Raw genomic sequence first — 19,142 nt, forward strand, 5'->3', positions numbered from 1 at the left:
GAATTATTTTAATTACATGAAAGGCCATCCCTACAAAAACATATTTCCTAAGCACTCTTAAAAAATATCTGTTTATCTCTTTGAAGTCGCTATCATCCAATTTAGTATGTTCTTGTTTGTGAACAGCGTTCAATAGAAGGACCTTTCTATCCATCTCTGACCTATGTAGTAGCAGTCCTTATACATCAGCCTTATTCAAATGAAGGCAACTTAAACTAACTCCTAAATCTCTGTGCTAGTGAACTAATTCGAGAGCAAACAGCTATGAAGAAGTAAGCATCTACCCAACGGTCATCTGCATTATAATGCACCTCTGAACGCAGGAAGAACAAAATGCAAAACCAGAATTGCCTTTCTCACATAAACACACCACAGAGAGTCACCACAGAACAAGTATGTACCTGAATGCAAGCACCAGTTTTCAGTTTACATAAACTACACACTAGAGCCCATCGACTTGGTGGAATGTGAGACACCTTTGTGATTGGCTCCATCCTTTCTGGGCAAGCAATACTAACCTGTAAACAAAAAAAACAGCATGGAAAGCAGTTATCAAGGCAATAAAAGCAAGTGCCCATTAATACCAGAAGAAGAAACATGACCACACATTTATCTCACTGCAAGATCTCCATATGCTCATACTTCTTAGCAAGGGACCCTAAAAGATCCCACATGAAAACAATAGTGTGGAATACTACCAGTTTAACCTGGCGGCTAAAAGTTGCAATTCTTCAAAACATTTGAGGCATCTACAGCATGCCGTGTTATGAACCAGTTGAGAGACTGCAGTAAGTGATGCTTACTTCCTTTCCTTTCTGGTTTTTCTTCTGCGCTGCTTTAACAGGTCTAACTTAAAAAGTACCAAAATACAAGCTACTCAGAACAAAATAGGAACACTTACTCGTACTTACCTGAAAAGTTCACTCTAAGATCAACAGATCTGCTGCAACAGCTGCTTCTGCCAGCTCACAATTTGGGGCAGAACCAGATCTATCAGTCAGCAGCCAGGAAAAGCCTCACTTCCCAGCTCTACCTCTCCACTGAGCGCTCCCAGTGCAAGAGGTGATTCTAATACACCTTCCTAACTACAGATTCTATCAAGTATAATTTGAGAAAGAATACAACAAACTTCTCTTACTGCAAAGCACGGTATATTCTCTTGTGCCAGTTTTCACATACTTAGACTGGATGATCCATTTGTCTCTGGTAGACCAGATTATGGATATTAATACTAAAAGAAAGAAAAAAATTTAGATAAGCACAGGATACCTTTTCCTAGTCTTTGTCATATTAACATCCACATATCCATTGTGATAGAAACTTCTCAGCTGCCTGTTGTCCATACTGGGAAAAAAAGACTGTCCGCTGTAATTTGGACTCCAAAACAGACATAAATTATCTCTGTAGGCATCCCTGAGCCATTCCTGACAGATAGGATTTATCCAAGGACAGAAACAAAAAGTTGGCCAGCTCTGAATGACCAACATGCAGAACCGGGCCAGCATGACAATGGCACATGGCAGAAGATTTCAGTGAGATAACTGTTCTGTCCCAAGAATGCCAGTCTCCAAAAGCTTGGATTTTGATGCTTACACAGCACTTTTTTAATTTAGCAGGTGTGTGCTTTGGAGGGCTACCTGCCTGAAGTAGAAATACAATGCTGATTCTAGCTAAGAAGATCGCCACACTTTCTATGAACAATTCACCTGGACAGGGCAGACCTATATTTCCAGTGGTAGGATATGGGCCTCTTCTCAATGGGGTCAGCTATAAGAATTCAAAGAAAGGAGGCTCCTAGGTCATGCTTTGTGGCAGTGTGAGGCCAGAATAAAGCTGATTCCTTAACAAAGCAGTTAAGGCTGAGATTTGAACAGCAATTTTTTTTTTTTTCCTAGAAAACTTTAAGAGCATTATACTACAGTAATTTTCATGTATTAACTCCATAATAAGACTCTCCCAGGGAAATGCAGGTTATATGATTTAGTTTAACGTGTGATAATTAAACTGTTGACTTTACAAGAGCCAGGAGACTAAGCTGAATTTCCTAGATTCCCTCTGGGGGTACATCATCACTTGATGCAGGTATTCATTTTAAAACCTGCTTTAATCCCTGAGGAGGAAAAACTTTGCTTCAGCAGACCTTCTCTGTGAGGTAAGACTTATCCAAACACAGCAGTGCTAAATTCATCAAGTCTGATTGTCATAGCAGCTATACTCAAACTGAGTATTTTTACTACTCTCTTCTTATCATTGCATTGCTCTAAGGATCATTTAAGTAGGCGGAAAAGACAGCTTTGCAAGAGATTAGTTGGTTCATAATTTCCACACTTAAAGTTGATCAGCAGTTCATGAAATAATGACATCAATTGACTCAAATAAGATTTATATTTGTTACAGTACTTCACCCTCTGATCCCCCAGCTGCAAGCCACATCTTCTGGAATATACTGAGGTCAACCTCCTGCATGGCATTTCCAGAAATCTTCATTGGGAAGATAGGGAGTTGCTTCAGAGGGTCCAGGTTTTACCAGACAAGAAGGAGAATAGGCAGGCAATACGTAGTAATGCCCTCATCAGGTAGAGATGACAAACAATTTAATCTGTTGTGGCCTTCCTATAAATTGGTGGGAAAGCGACAAAGCTGCCCCTGAAGTGCCTGAATGGTTCCACAAAATCATGTCCAGCACTCTTAAATATCATCAAATGTAGGTTTTTTGCTTCCAAAATGAAAGAGCCTTTCATCAGCCTAACTTGACCTTGCTCAAAACAGACCTGGTCACAAGTTGCACAAGGATTTCTGAAACAATATTGTACGAAGATCGACTGCAATTCTCGTCCCAGTTACCACTATACTAAGAGGCAAGACTTCCTTTGGGAATTAAAGGATTGTATCAACCTGTCAGCTTGTCTATATTCCTTTCAAAAAGAAACCAGAATCTTCAGTGAATTTTTCTGGAGACTGAGTAATACCAGCTTTCCACCATGCTTCCCAGCAGGAGCTGGGAATTGACACACACCTTCTTCCTGTCCGTCTCTGCCCCTTTTAATGCTCTCCCTGCTCCTTCCCCAGAGGGGACTCATAAGGTCAGGAAACATTTATGTTGGAAATACTGTCCATTCAGCTTGTAACACTGCCTGTTTATATTACCCCATTTTGTAAAAGCACAGAGAGGCGCTTACAGTCAGGTGCAATTTATTTATACTGGCCTTATGCCACCTGCATGTTTCTGATATTCAAAGAGAAGAGTCAAGGGAAAGTCTGTTTGAACTTCACTGCTCATGAGGGACCCAGAGAACGGAGAGGCCAACCTTTTAATTCCCCAAAACCTCCCATCCCAAGGCAGAAATGATCCATCTGCCATAACATGTAGCTGTTTTCTGTTATTTCTTTACCTCGTATCAGGTTACATTTTGACTGCTGTACTCTGAAGAAGTTTTAAGAGTGGGAGAGAGTGAAGACAATGGGCTGTTGAAGCCTCTTCTCTGCAACTGTTATGCACATGAGCTGCCATCTGGATCGTCACCCTGCTGTCCTCTGCTAACCTGCTACCAGCATCTGCACAAGTGCACAGGGATCTGCATCGGTGGCTTGGAAGGGCAGCGCTGTGGCTGGAGAACAGCCACTCACAACAGCAGCTAAGGATAATCAATTTGATACCCTTCCAGTTGCAGCAAAGAAAAATAACTTTCTGCTTCAGCTAACACCACAATGATGGAGGGAGGGTGTAACTGTAATGGGTTATCTGAGGCAGAGCAGGACCTTGAATTTCAAAACACTCAGTGTAAGTTTGCTGGTCTCAGTGTTTCCATGAACTAGACTACACATTTACACTAAAAGACAATAAAGGGAGAAACCGACAATGAGTACACTTCAGAAAGTAAAAACCTTGAAACATGCCAATCAGTCAAGTAAGGGTCAAGAAAGCCTTTTGACAGCATTAGCTCACAAGGAAGGAAGGGAAGAAAAAACATTTTAAGACACTGCTGAATGAGTTAATGAAGGAAAATACCTGGTGCAATTGCCTGCAACAATGCTAGCCTACACTTGGTGACTCATGAAGTCTCTCTTTGAACCTTTTACCACAAGGCACAGACAGGTTTATGGCCCATTCCTCTCTGCATTCTGCCTTGCTCCATTTTATTAGGGCCACAAGAGGAAACGGCAGTGACTTTATAATTAATCTGTTTCTTTTGGGGGAGTTCCAGTGTGCTACTATCTGGAGGAGAAGAAAAACAGGTATATGAGAATACACATTCTCTCCTAAAGTATCCATCCCCAGGTCTTCAAACTCTGGGTCTTTCTTGTCCCCACAGCACGTTAATGCCACAGTGACTCTACACACAGTAAGTGACCTGCCATTTTAGCAGATTCCCAAAGGTTTCTCTGGCTTCTCTGGTGACTGAATTGTTTTACAAGTGACAATGCAGGAGACCGAGAGAGAGAATGGATCCAGGAAGCATTTCCCACTCCTACTGGCGGGTGTCACTTCCTTCCTATGTCCAAGGCATTTGGCATTGGTGTGGAGGGGAGGAGGTGCCCAAGGCCTGGAGCCACCAAACGGGCTGTGGGAGCAGCTGGATTTGGGCTGTCCCACCTGGGTGCTCCCCCAGCAGCTTCTCTCCCTCAGCCAGAGGGAGGTGGGCAAGAGGAAAGGCAGCGTGTGCTCCCTGCCCTGCCATCACCTGGTTCCCAGACCTGCTGGTTCCTCTTCTGCTGGCAAGAGCATCGAGGCAACCACATGCAGAAAGGGCCTCTTAGGAAAACCAGTCTGCTCAGAGCCGGGAGAGCTTCCAGCCAAGATGCTTCATAAGTACAGGAGGAGAAGTCAGGAGATTTTTTTTTTTTGACTTTAAAATAAGTCTTTTGTTTTTTTCTCAACCCATTTCTCCTTAAAGGTGGAAGAGACACCAGGAACTACAAGCAGGCCTGAAAGGAAAAGTGTAACTGCAAACATAACCTCCTTAAAAAGCAGATATATGCCTGAGACAGAGCTAGGAATCACACACTGCATCAGGTTGCTATGTTAAACAAAATACTCAGAAGCCTAACATCTTCCTCAAAGTTTTGCAAATGTGAGGCCTGGCTGCGCTTGGGAGCAGAAGGTTCAGAAAATAAGGCATCCACCCCCCTGATGTCATGGTGCCGACAGATGTGGCTACTGCCTTGCATTAAACCACCCACCGTAATGTATCTGCAGATCTTACCAGAAAGAAAACAGAAATATTCCAAGTACAAAATTAAACACAAACCCCACCTCTACCCAAATGAATATTCCAATTTATAGAATTATAATGTGATGCTAAACTTAATTCAAAACAGAGGAAGAAGTGTAAAGCTTCATTATTAAACTCTCCATATATGTATGCATAGATATATCAAAAAAGCCTTTACTTATAAAATATAACATAGAAGATAAAAAGCCATATCTCCCCACCATTCAGAAAACTTTTAGTTAAAAAAAATCCTTAACCACAAATCTGAGAGTCCATCCTACACAAATAACGCAAGGGAGGGTGGGGTGTCTTTTTAAAAAAAAGAGTGGATGTACACAGGTAGATTACACACCTGAGCACAGAAATTCATCAGAAAATAAGAGAGAATGAAGCTGCAGTAGTACAGTGAATACTAGCTTAACATCAGTAACCCTTTCTAGCAGATCACTCAGATGCCATAATGACACCAAGAAGTGACTGCTGAGTAAATGGAGGGGACAAAGTGATTAATTAATGGAACATAAGCTGGACTCTCTCCCAGTCCTCACAGACTGTACAGACTCATCAGAATGAAGTCCGGCATTAAGCCAGACAGATACCTTAAATCATGAGAACATAAAAAGGCAGAGGAGGAAATGAGAAGGAGGAGGACAGAAAGGAGTCTATGATACAAAAGAAAAAGGCAGAAATTAAGTTTTACCTCTGGAATCCAGAGAGCACAGCTCACATGTGCCCACTTGGTCCCTGTCCTGGTAGCTTTCATGGCACCTCCTCTTTTGGGACACAGGAGGCACTGAGGATGGATTCCCAGGACACAGGTGCGACACAGCCAGCTCCCTTCGGGTACTTTTAAGATTCCATAGCATGCCTTGGAGGAAAACAGGTACTGAGATCATTGTCCTGATATGATTTCACACACAAGCATTAATATTCATACGGACCAAGGCTTTCAAATACTAAAGGCACAGTTTGGCCTTTATTTAATCCTTCTCTAATTTCTTTACCTTAAAAAGAGTCAAGTGATCAAAGAGATAAACAGCCTGTAAGGCAAAGTCTTTTTATGCTGGCTTTTTAAAATGTGTTCTGGTATTGTTTTTGTCTATCGTGTAAAACGTACCATTGTGACTGCACAACACCACTGGTGTTAAGAACCTTTGTCTTTCCTTTTAGTGCCGCCTTCTTTAAATTAGCTTCTGTATCTAATCCTTTTTAAAATCACAATTTCCTACCACTAATAACTTTACACTCTAACATAATTCTATTTAGATGTGAAGGGATATGAGCTGTTTGACTGAAGACCATTTCCTGCAACACTAAATTACCTTTGTGGCTACAGTTCTGTGAATTGTTTGTTACTTCAAATATTTATATGATATTGCAACAAAAATTACAGCATATACTGAAATTATGTGGTGCTGGGTTTTATGCCTATTTCCCAAGTATTGCACTTAACCTCTCAGAAAATGAGAAATTTCTTAAGTTTTGCTAGGTTTGAGAATTAAAAACAAAAAGGAAAAAGAAAAGAAAAAAAATTAGTCAAATTCCTAACAGTTCTTAATGGCTAACTACACGCGTATCTAGATACACCCTGCTGTACATACATAAATGCATATTAAAGCTGAGAATATCTGAAATTGGCTGCCACCAAGGTCTAATTCCACTCAACTGCTCCAAATAAAAGCTTTATCAAAAGGGTGACTTTCAGAGGAAGGCCCACCATTCCTAACATCATCTCGGGGAACAGTAACATTGAAAGCCTCAACAGAACAGGATCATTAGCTGTAACCAGTCTTTCAGATTCAAATCTAGTATAAAATTCCCATACCTGTCTTCCCAGCTTTCTGATTATAAGATCTCAGTATTTAATATGAAGCTATATCATAAAACATTGCACATTTATGTCAGGCCTGCAGAGACAAGGACTTTCCTGAATTAAATCCTGCATTACGGAAACACCAAGACTGACCAACGTAAATGCTATTTTGATGTGATGACTGTTGTAAAAACCCAACAGGGGGAGCTGTAATCTAAATTTTACAAGCATTTTTTTTCCCCCCTCTTATGTGGCACATTCCCACCAGCATTCTTTCTATTGCTAATGCAGAAGCAGCATTACACCTAAGATCACACTTAGGTGGTTGGAAATGGACTGAAACTATTTTCTGATTTAATCCAACTAATGAGTGGAGAAGGCCTAGACTACTAAACCAGTAATTTCACAATGTGTTTGAGCTGGCACAGAGGGCACCATGAAGGAGGAAATCTCCCGCAATCTTCCTCCCCTCCACCTCCAAACTGTGTGATGACAAACAGACCCGAGGCTATGTGGTGAACCAGGGCCAACACAGATTAAAAACAGAATGATTTTTTGTTGTTGTTAGGATCAGCTCTAGCCTAGACATGCTCCCCGGTTTGTTTCAGGCAGGTCTGGCATGGGGAAGGGTCAGAAGGGAGGAGGCAGCAGGCCATCAGCTCAAGCTCAGCTGTCAGCAGGCAACCACAAGCCTCTGACTGCAAATTCATCATTACTTTTGAACAGGCACAAGCAGGGGCTGAAGTAGGTGGCCCAGCTGCTGGCTGTGTTCCTGTCACTGGCCACATTACTGGCACTCAGGCTCACATGGCTGCTTCACATGGTGAATCAGATGAGGAAAGCAGCCAGGCTGGAAGCCAGCCCACTGCGAGCAGGGAGATGACAAGTCCTTTTTCAGCCAGATATGTTTTCTGAGTATTGCTTGCAGTCGGTACAAAAATAAATTGTTAAAAAAACCTTAGTCTCTTTTCAATTTACAGCAAAAACCCCTGCCAGAACAGGATGCACAGAAACCACAGGATTCACATCCCTGTTTTGATTATAAGGATACCTCTGCCTGACTACCCTGAGCTCAGTTGGTGTCAAGTCTTGGCTACATCTGAAACCCTGTAAACGTGAGCAACATTCAGACTGAGAGTACGGTTATTGCAGGTGCTTGCACCTTCTAAAAAAGATCAGCCAGTTAAAGTACCTACATGTGGTTTCAGATGGTTAGATTTGGACAGCCTGTGTCTGGCCAATTAACTAGTCAGTCAAAGAGGAAAAACCCCAGCTCTGAAACAAATGATCTTTAAATTCTTCAAAAATAGGCAAGCCAGCATCTCCTGCCCTGTGTATCTTCAAAAGCAGGTTTAATAATAGGGGAAAAATTGTTTACTGTCACAGAGCAAGTACTTGCAAGTCCCAAGAACACACTTTGTGCTCCTATTAGACTGTAAATGTCCACATATTTACCATGCTAGGTCACTTATCTACTGTAACTGTCAGGGTACAAAAATTCAACTTAGTATTGCACCACCCTTCATACCCAGGAAAATCACAAAGCCCTCTAACATTTAATACCAAATTCCACACTTGCCAAGGTAAAGTAAGACCACAGGACAGTGTCAATGTTTCTGCAGGCACTAACCTGATGGACACAGATATTACACTTGTCACAAAACACCATGTCATTCCCATCTTCACTGTCAGGGGACCGGCACACATCACAGATGACGTCTTCATCATACTCAATACCCAGTCCTTCTTCAGTCTCAATAGCATGATTCATGTTCTCATGACAATGCCGTTCCAGCACTTCAATTGTCTTTTCCATTGTGTTTTCATCCAGGGGCCCACATCCTGCAACACAGAATAGAGAAAGGGAATTAAGAGGACAGTCAGGTGCCTCCGAGTCCAAGATACGGGAAGAGAGAAGGACAACTTCTAGCAACTGAAGCAGTAGACACAGCATCTTCTCTCCCATCACACATACTAAAAATAAAAAATAAAATAAAAACAGAAAACCTTTTTCACTCACTGGCTAATTGTAGCATTATTTTATAAATACAAGTAGAACTACTACTGGAGTAAAAGTTCAAGCTGTACACAAAACCCAAGAGTGCCTGCACCTTGAAGAAAACACTACAGCATAAAAGACAGACAGCAGTTGCTGTAACTGCTAGCTGCTCCCATACAACCCTTCTTCCACCTCCATCACTTTAAGAAACACTGACATCCAAAATTACACACAATGTTCCTCTGAAGACTAACTTCCTAGGAAATAAAACTCACCAAGAACACTTTAGATCTTATAAAGATACAGAAGTTGCCACCATCCAGTACACTACTTGAGTGATCAGCATGATGGTTATGAAAAGTGCTTTTATTGTTTTGTTGGGTTTTTAAAAATAAAATGGTAGATAAATATACTGTTGGCAATGCATTCTATGTGTTCACTTGAACACTACACATGCTATATACACTTACCACTAATCAAACTTAGTGTAAGCAGAACCACTTAAAAAGTATTTGCTACAAGAGTGGTCCTCAGCTTGCAGCTTCAGGACACATGCTGCATAAAACGCTAAAATGTTCACAGCTACAAAAAATCTCCGAACTCCATCCTCTCAAAATCCTCAGTCAAAAATGATGATGCTGCCCATAGTTCACTATTTACTCAGACCTTCAAAGGCTGGGATATTCACTTAACATTAATATCAGAGGCTAACATCTTAACTGCTGGACTATGCACAAGAATATAGCTACTAATTTTGATTCCTTGTTGCAGATGATAAAACAGGAGATGGAAAATATAAATGACTGCTGATACAAAGTGCCTTCTGCTACTAAACTGTTCTCTCCAATACCCAGATATTTTCTCACTCCCTGAATTACAGAATCATTTGGTGGGAAGGGACCTTCAGAGGGCTCGAGCCCAGTGCCTGGCTCCAAACAGAGTCAACAGTGAATCCAAACAAGGTTGCTGCTCAAGAGATATGTCTAGTCAGATCTTGAAAATCTCCATGGATGGAGATCTGCCCCCCAGAAAAGCTAACAGCTTTTGCTAACAGCATCCCTCTATGCCTGGAAAGCTTGTCCTTGCTTCTACCTCTTACATACACCCTTTGGCACTGGAGCTCAGTCATGAGTTCTCTCCCTCACCAAGCTGGTCTCCTGACGCATCAACTTGTTTTCCTGAATGTCTGGATGGATCTTTCTTGTGCTTGGAGGAGACTGTCCTTAAAATCCTGCTAGTTCTCTTCAGCAGTTCCACTCTTCAGAGCTGGCTCCCAGGTCCCACCTACCCAGTTACCTGAATAAGTAGAAACCTACTCTCCTGAAGTCCAGGACCAGAAGACTACTTCCTTTCCTCACTCCTCTCAGGATCTCAGTTACCACTATTTCATAGCTACTACAGCCAATGCCGCCATCGATTATTGCATCCCTACAGGTTCTTCCTTGTTTGTGAACAGCAAATCCAAGAGATGCTAAATATCTCCCTCTCTTGCCCACCTGTCCTTCCTAAAGGACCTGCAATCATCCATGGAAGAACGCCAGTCACACAGGCTATTCCACCACAACTCAGTTATTCCAGTGATAATTCCAAGACTATTTTCCACAGCTCACTCCCCCTCATAGCCCTCTATACCCACAACTTGCATGGAAAAAAGAAAGTTTACTTAGCTGATTTTAAATGGGCTAACATGTGTGAAACTTAATTACTCTGTTAAGAGCCCAGCATGCAAGCTCCTCAGAACTCTGAATTTGTAGCGATAGTATGTTCAAGTTTAAGAAATGGAAACATCTGCTTTTCCTACATAAAATCTTTAACTTTTTAAGTCCTAAAATTAATTCCACCTAGTGTGGGCTTTTTCTCTCCTGCCTCAGCCTGCAGAAGTTGCACGTGATTATGTATGTGAAGAAATTTTTAGGCACAACAGGTAAAACAGAAAACATTAACAAATCAAGCAAGCCATTATTTTAAGCATTTTTACCTCCTGTTTTCTTTAGCATTTCCATTCAATTCTCATTCAGCAATCTTTAAGAGATCTCACATGGCAGACTACAACTCAAACAGCAGAAATGAAACTGCTGCTTTTAGAATTAGAATGTGTTGTGAAATTACCCATTTCTGTAAGCTCTTCATTTAGCTCCTGAAGCCAAAAGATGTCCATGTCATCCAAGTCATAGCGACACACAGATTCTGCCAGTTCCAAAATGTTGATGTAACCTGGTTCTGTGGGCTCTTGGCTGGAACAGTGGATATATTTCCTGGGTCGTGTATACAGTACTTCTTTCACCTTTTCTGCTACAACCCTAGAGTGAAAGTAAAAAAAGAAATAGAGGGTTACAGCTTTTTAAGACCCATCCTTGAAAGACATGAAATATTTGCTCTAAGTGTGAAGAAACCTAGCGTTTCACAGTTTTTAAACTAGTCGGTAGGTGTAGCCAGGCTAGGGAGACAAGATTCTGTAAATGTCATTTCTTCACACAAAATGTGCTAAGGTTTGCTACGTATACAGAATCCTTTTTAAAATATAAGCCTGTGCATATGATTTTCAATTTAACAAATGCTACTACTGCGATGATGCAAGTGTTTTTGAAACCCACATAAAGTATTATGCACAAAACCCCCTACAATCTTTGTTCTATATTCTTCTTAAATGATAGAAGGAAATCTTGCCAACTGATTTCTTGAAAATACCAGCTTTTTCAGGAAAGCTTAATTTATTCTACTGCATGGGGAGGGGAGGAGAAATGCCTGCTCTTCATTGGAGATAAACAGTCTAGCCTTATTTTGTAAATGACACTTTATCCATGTTACAAATATATTATTTTGTTATGTAAGAACCACTCTGAGGCCAAGCAAAAATGTAAAGGGGAAAAAACAGCTAAAAATCATTCAGGAAGCAAGGGAGAAAAATATTGGTGTTTTCAATCTTTCAATTATTTTGAGAGATAAAACTCAGCATTTGATTAGTAAACTAGCCTATGGGAACAGAAAGATTGACCTTAGCTAAAGTCGATCTTTCTCTGAATTCAATGCAAAAGGCCCTGCATCTGAAAGGAAGCCAGGGAGATACTGAATGGAATGGTGCCATGTGTGAGCAGCTCTGCATGCCTTCTGGAGCTAACCCTCCACAGGACAAGGAGAAAAGAAAAGCTGTGGGAAATAAGGCAAGAGGAGTAAAGAAGGAGCAGGGAGCAGTCAAGCAGTATCCCACCTAATTCTTACTCGACAATGTGGGTTGTCAATATTAGCACAAACAATGTTCTTCTGCCATTCTTCCTCCCCCTTCACCTTGCTCATTTTTCCCCCTGGTTCCCTTGTGAGCTCTTCTTTTCTCTGGTCCAGCCAAATCTATAGCAATTTTTTCCTCTAATGTAATACTACTGGCATGAGATGCAATATATTTACTTTTAATAACTTGGTACTGACAATAGCCCCAGTGGAAATTAAATTATGCTGGCATAAGCGCTTTCACTGGACAATTCATTTATCTTCATCTCGAAGACCACGGTGGCAATAACATTTCTATGTTGAAACACACTCTGTTTCCACCACAAAGGGTTGCAGGACTACACTGTTATGTTTTCCTAGTCTAAACACAGTGTGAGAGAATGAAAGGCTATTTGTCTATCTCCTGAAATGGAGACCACTGAAATTCTGTAATGTTAAGCAGCTATTTGTGGTGAGAGAAGGCAGAAAGGGTTAAAGCTTTAGCAACAATAACCAAAATTAAATTATATGAACAATTGAGTAACTTCATCAGGTATCAGTAACTACTGCATGCCTACTGCTCTATATCATCATGCTTTATAGGGAAGCCTTTCAAGTAACATGTATAAGATTTGGGATTATTTTTAATCTATTAAACTCACCATACTCAAATAAGAAAAGTTTTTAATCCATAGCACCGTGTGACTCGGGGGAAAAAAGATCCCTTTTTAAACTCACAATGTAGATACTATAACAGTATACAGACAGAACCAGATCTGGACTGAAGTGTCACAGAAATGTTTTCCAAATTGGTACTTGATTGTGTTAAGAATATGCCTGAAGGCTGCTGCATTGGGGATTTAAATAACACAGAAAAGCTGACTGCATTTAGACAACCTATTTTTGAGAGACCATCTTCTCTAAGTTGACGTTCTGTACACATGATCTGCGTCTGATTGCCATTACCTGAGAGAAGGCTGTGGAATAGTTTCTGGACTGGCTGGAACTTGAACCCCTTTCTCCCATTCTTGTTTCCATGTGTCCGCAAAGATATAATATTCATCAGGGTTGACATGGTGAGAATCTGGTAGTTTCATGGCACTAATGAGATCCTTGCGGAACACCTGCAAGAAACACCAGGGAAAAGAGTGGCTTGAGAAAGAGTGTTGTGCTAAAGGAAGCAGTAGGTATTTTTCTTAATCTACACTGAAACAATGCATATACCTTGATAATTTTTTTTAAAGAGTACCAATACACAAGCAAGTCAATTTGAGATTACGTTGGTTATTAACTCTCAGTGTATCAGGTGCAGTATGACAAGAAGTTTACATTAACTCAAAACCATGCCGCTGCCCAAAGGCTAATCAGAAGGAAGAAGGCTGTTACAGGCAAGCAGGGAGAGGGGAAGAGAGGCCTGCATCTGATTTAAGACTCCTCACGGTATCACTTTCAAACAGCTTGTTTTACTTGCCAGTCTGTAGGCTTTACCCCAACTTAAGATACAAGGTAGCATATCCTTTTCTTTTACTCAGTGTAGCTACTTTAAACCATCATATTCACCATGGGCTATGAACAGTTGCCATGGCAAAATTGATGTTTAGGCACTTGTTCATTTATTAAAAGTGCCTGAAGTTTTATTGGTCAGGATCTCAAGGATCAAAGATAAACAGCTGTCTTTGCTGAAACACAAGACCTGTGTTGCTCTGTGCCTGAACTCCAGTGATGCAGGCACAGTGACACAATCCAGGCTCAGCATCCTTTAGCAAACCTATACGATGGAACACACCATCATGAAACAAAGCAAACCCATAGTGACAAACCTCCATTCAACTCTTGGCTCAAGAAGATTAAGTTTTTACGAGCATGCAAACATGATTATCAGTCATATCAAAGCTTACTTAATGTCAATGCCTGTCAAATACAGATGCAAACAATTTAAATAAAGGGCATATGCATCCTTTGTGGTTTTTTTTTCTCCACTGCTACACTGCACCAGTTTAACATTCATAAAAGCAGAACAGTGACTGTGGCTTGGTGTTAGGGAGACATCACAACTAATTAACTGTATTATCATAACGAGAAATCAAATCCTCAAAGGGCAATAAAATGGAACAGAAAATATCCCTGCAATAAGCTGTGGCAGGTTGAACTCTCTTCTTACTAATTCGGTTTTATAGCCAAAAGAGTAATAAAGTATCTCGGAGCCAAATATCTTTGTGTACCCTTTTCAATTTGACAGCACCAGACCGGTTATGCCTGCTGCAAAAATTCTCAGCTGTTCTTGGAAATCATCAAGTAAACTTTATTAAAAAAAGCTCTATGCTAAAACCAGGTATTGAAATAGGCTGCTGGTGACCTACAACATCAGTGTTGCTTCATTATGTCCTACAACCACACCTCGTGTGGGCTGCCAGGAGAGCAAGTTGACCAAGGGAACTCAAAACCACAGACTCAAGGCTCTCTTATTTACTACTGATGTGTTATCTGCTTTGGTTCAGACCAGAGAGTTCACTGCTGTCTCCTGCGTAAAAATCCTCAGGTACCTAACAGGCCTGTATTAAAATCTGAATGACAAGAGTGAAAGCATTAAGACTGCAAGCATCCATTTTTTCCAAGCAGTATCTGTACACACCAAAAATAAAATGTAAAATGATTTATGCCACTTAAAAGGCATTTTCATTTTCTGTGTTACAGGTACAGAACCAGGATTATGAGAAACACTAACATGGCACAATTCCAAAGAACTCCAGAAGGAAAAAATAATCCAATAAATGAGAAGTGTATTGACTGGTTTAATTATCAGAAAAGATACTCCTCAAACCTTATCTGAGGTAAGTGCTTTACAAAATACCTTTTAAGCCACTGACACAATATAGGAGTGCTTCATATCAAGCCCACTATTTTTTAAACACTAGATGAAAAATGCTGTTAAAGGCATCATCATAACTACATTGCTTAACAGCAAATTCATCTTCTGATCATCCATTGTATATGTGAACTGTATCATTTCTATTTTTAGAGCACAGATCCCCTGGAGCATGGACTTTTTTTGTTGTTTTTTTTGACTGTTGTACAGTACTTACTACACCATCACCATGCTGCAATATCAAGTTCTCAGTTTCAAATTTCTAAAATTTACAGTAGAGGTGCCACTGAAGGTCAAAGATTTAACCAATATAAACATAACTGTTGAAACCTTGAGGAACCCCAAAATTCAACCAAGGCTTCCTAAGAATTGCCTATTCATACTTATGATAACAGTGCAATTGAGTATTTCCTGCAGACGCTTGGAATCATTACAATCTCTAGCTCTCATCATTCTTCATTTCTTCCTGTGTGGCTAAGCAGGGTCTTCCAACTCTCAGAGAACAACGTATGAGAACACTCACTCTATATTTCCTTTGCTGTGGAAGTAAACCAAAACACTGAAGGGACCCAAAGAGAGTTTTCTGACAAATCAAATAAATTTTACTTCAGCAGTCTGCCTCAAGGCTATGACCTAAGCCAACTCAATGAAGAGCAGACACATGCTTTCAGGACTTAGATAGCCAGCTTTTCCTCATGGTCGTTTCTTTTTGGACACTTACTTGAAAAACAATGCAGCTCCTTTACTAACTGTATCCATAACGTAACAGCTAGTCCACTCCACAGCACATACTCTCCTCTTGGCAAGGACCACCTTCGCTTCCACGGTTAGCCCGTGAAGTGCAATGGTCATGGTTCAGTCACCCAAAAGCAGTTCTATTTCTTACCATACAAAACCACAACCCTTCAACTTTATTTTAGTATCATCTGTAATATCGTACTTACCAAGACCTGAAAAATGAGCATGCTAGGTCTAGGCTAATAAGGCATTCCCATCCCAACACATCATTCCTCAAGAGCAGACTCACCTAGTGCTGCATGTCTTCACCATGATAGAGAAGGACCTTGCAGAGCTGAGCTACAACTGACTGCAGCTAGCGTAGCCAGGTCCATACACACAGAAATGGGAAACACCCCACTGCTGTAAGGATTCACAAAGTTACTGCATAACTGTGGAATTTTTTAAAAAATATTTTTATCAATTGAAAGCATGAAAGAAGAGATGAGTTTTAGCCCTGCTTACCATGCAAGACTGCTTGGTCTGAACTTGCCACTTCATTTTGCTGCCAGGAATTTTTAGTTTCAGCTGAAAATAGTCCAGCTGAATGACATCAATGAAAAACGTGTTTGCTTAAGTCACCATCATCATCATCATATTACGCATTTTGTTGAGAAACTCTAATAATTATATCATGCTTTACAGCTGGGGCTTAAATCTAGAAGAGGAAACCTTGTCCTTTGGTCAAGATTAGCTTTTTGCTCTGCAGTAAAAGTCTGCCTGGATTTGCTGAGGCAATAAGAACTTCCTAGTCACCTCTGCAGATATGCACTGCCATCTCTAAAGCCTTTAAAAGCTAAATTCTACAAAAATTCTCCAGAAATAAGGATGCTTTGCTCCCCCATGGCACTAACATATCAAGCAACAATGATATCATGGAGCTGTGGAAGGAAAGATATGGTGCATATGTGTTATTTGTTTTTCAGATTTCTGAGTTGTATTTGGAAATTACGTTAGAAGACTACGTTCAAGGAAAATTAACTTCTTGGAATCCGTTTCTAAATGCTTCACCAAAAGCTGTCTCTGACTTGAACCCGAACTCCTTCTAGAAGCAGTCTATGAAAATTTAATATATAATCTTCCTCACAGGACTCTCCTGTGCTTACTCTGTGAATAAATCAATCCTGTGAAACAAAGAACACTACTTTGTGTGAAGTATCCTTATCCACTAAAGATATCAGGGAGGATACAAGTAATGCTATAGAGAATTACAGTAAAATATTAGCGTCGAAGACAGAGAGTGGGTCTTGACAATACAACAGCCTTCTACAAACCCCACCTTCGCTGAACAATTCAAACATCAGATCTGCACAGACTGTGATGCACCTTTTGTTCATGACCACTGCAAACCTAAAACCACATTAAAAAAAAAAAAAAAGGAAAAAAAGAAGTCAAATACCTTTTCCAATACCCTTCAGCAAGCTACTACTGAAGTTGACATGCCATTGCTCATTCACCTTGTCTTACCCAAATACATGTGCGAGGGAAAACAAATGGATTGCATCACGTCTTAAAAATGGAAAGAAAACTGTGAGCTTTCAAGTGCCCTGACCACTTGCTTACAAACCCCCAACAAGGGTAAGCCACTTGTCACAGGCACCTAGGCCGCAACTGGGAACTACACCTCAAGGGTGTAAGTAAATTATGGGTTAACTGCTCTGTTGTTACAGTCAAAGTGGGATTTCTGCTGGATTGCAACTAATTCCTTCAGTCCTAAGGCTTCCCCTGTGACTGACCAGCAGAGCCACAGTAACTTGCATTTCCATTGCTCATGCCCACCACTCAGGGAATCAGAAGACCCACTGCCACAGAAACACAGAGTCATGATTTTTTAAAGGCAGGAGGGAACTACTATATGTTCCATCCTGTCCCCTCTACGAGAGTACAGTCTCAGAAATCTTTTACAGAAAATAGCGTGGAATGAGGGCCAATATCCTCTCTAACCAGAGAAAGCTGAAACAGCTAGTATTTTCCTGGATTTTTGGTTTCCTTCACAACCCATCTTGAAGGCCAACTTTGAAATTCCAGGTGCCAAACACTCAAACTACAGCGGGCACTTTCTGTGAAGTAAACTGCATATGAGTTTTTCATCATGTTTGGGGTCAAATAATCTTTTTTTATTCACCGTTGAAAGGATCTAGTAACTTTTTTATTCCTATAAGCATTAAAGCTTACTCTACTATTATAGCTCTCAAGTAGAACACCCTCAGCAAAATTTAAACACACTTAGAAAGCAGCAGTTTACACCTAAAATCACCTCATAAATAATAAAACAAAAGCCAAATTGTAATATGACTTACTACAAGTGTAATACAGCCACACAGTATCTGTAAATAGTTTAATCTCTGTACAGATGTTCCACAGTATGTGCAAGAGACTGTCCATTTACAGAGGATGAAGCACTAAGGACAAAATTTGGTGGGCTCATCCTGGAGAGGTAGAATTTTTCTCATTAATACACTGCAATCTGGGCATGAAGTTTCTGAATTAAGGCAATTTATTATAGAAGAGTCTGGAGACTCAAGACAGGGTGGGTTTTTTGTTTGGTTGGGTTTCTTAGGTAGCAAAGTAAATAAAAGGCAAAATAATTTTAAAATGGAAATAAAGCTACAGTTCCAGGCACGTATACCCACTGGATTGAAAAACTTAAGATGTTAAAAAAGCTGGGACAGACAGGAATAAGTGTAGCATTAAATTTGTAGTTCTCAGACATCTACACAATTTGGACACGCACTGCAGTAAATCCTAATGTTCGAAGCCCTACTCCCTAAAACTATTTTTATGGATTATCCAGGACTCAAGCAAATGAAATATAGTACTTTTCTTTTAAGTAGCCATGAATCTTCATTGCCTCCTTTACAAGATGTATAGGAAAAGTCAGGAAATCAGATACTAAATCAACCCCACCTAACATCATGTCTGACAGTATCTCATGAGCCAGAAGAATGTGCAAAAACACGTCAAGTTTCCTTCTGGTTGCTAATCAGACATAAGCTTTGGATTTGGGGATTAATCCTAACAATCAATTTTTTAAATGGTATTAATTTATACAGATATTTAGAAAAATCTGTACTCATTAAAAAAGGAATTGGACAGATGATAATCTTGTTCAATTCTCAGTCTCAACAACTTCCTGTAGCAGATGAGCTTCACAGTCTAATTACATAATGCATGGAAAGGATATCCTTTTAATTGCTACAGATTTCCTAACTTTTGGCCTCATTCACTGCTGCCCCCCCCCCCCCCCCCTCCCCCCCCCTTCCTCCCCCC

At 40.4% G+C, this 19,142-nt stretch overlaps 1 protein-coding gene across 1 annotated transcript in view; it reads right to left on the bottom strand.

Moving 5' to 3' along the window:
• JADE3 (jade family PHD finger 3) overlaps positions 1-19,142 on the bottom strand; it is a 77,637-nt gene that overhangs the window by 6,362 nt on the left and 52,133 nt on the right. Inside the window, exons 5-9 of the mRNA XM_010580459.1 lie at positions 13,196-13,353; positions 11,135-11,325; positions 8,657-8,868; positions 5,914-6,081; positions 402-518 (exon numbers count right to left, since the gene is read on the bottom strand). Coding sequence (XP_010578761.1) covers positions 402-518; positions 5,914-6,081; positions 8,657-8,868; positions 11,135-11,325; positions 13,196-13,353 — 846 coding nt within the window. The remainder of the gene's footprint in view (positions 1-401; positions 519-5,913; positions 6,082-8,656; positions 8,869-11,134; positions 11,326-13,195; positions 13,354-19,142) is intronic.

Source organism: Haliaeetus leucocephalus, unplaced genomic scaffold, assembly GCF_000737465.1.
Source record: "Haliaeetus leucocephalus isolate CR32 unplaced genomic scaffold, Haliaeetus_leucocephalus-4.0 Scaffold712, whole genome shotgun sequence".
NCBI lineage: Eukaryota > Metazoa > Chordata > Aves > Accipitriformes > Accipitridae > Haliaeetus > Haliaeetus leucocephalus.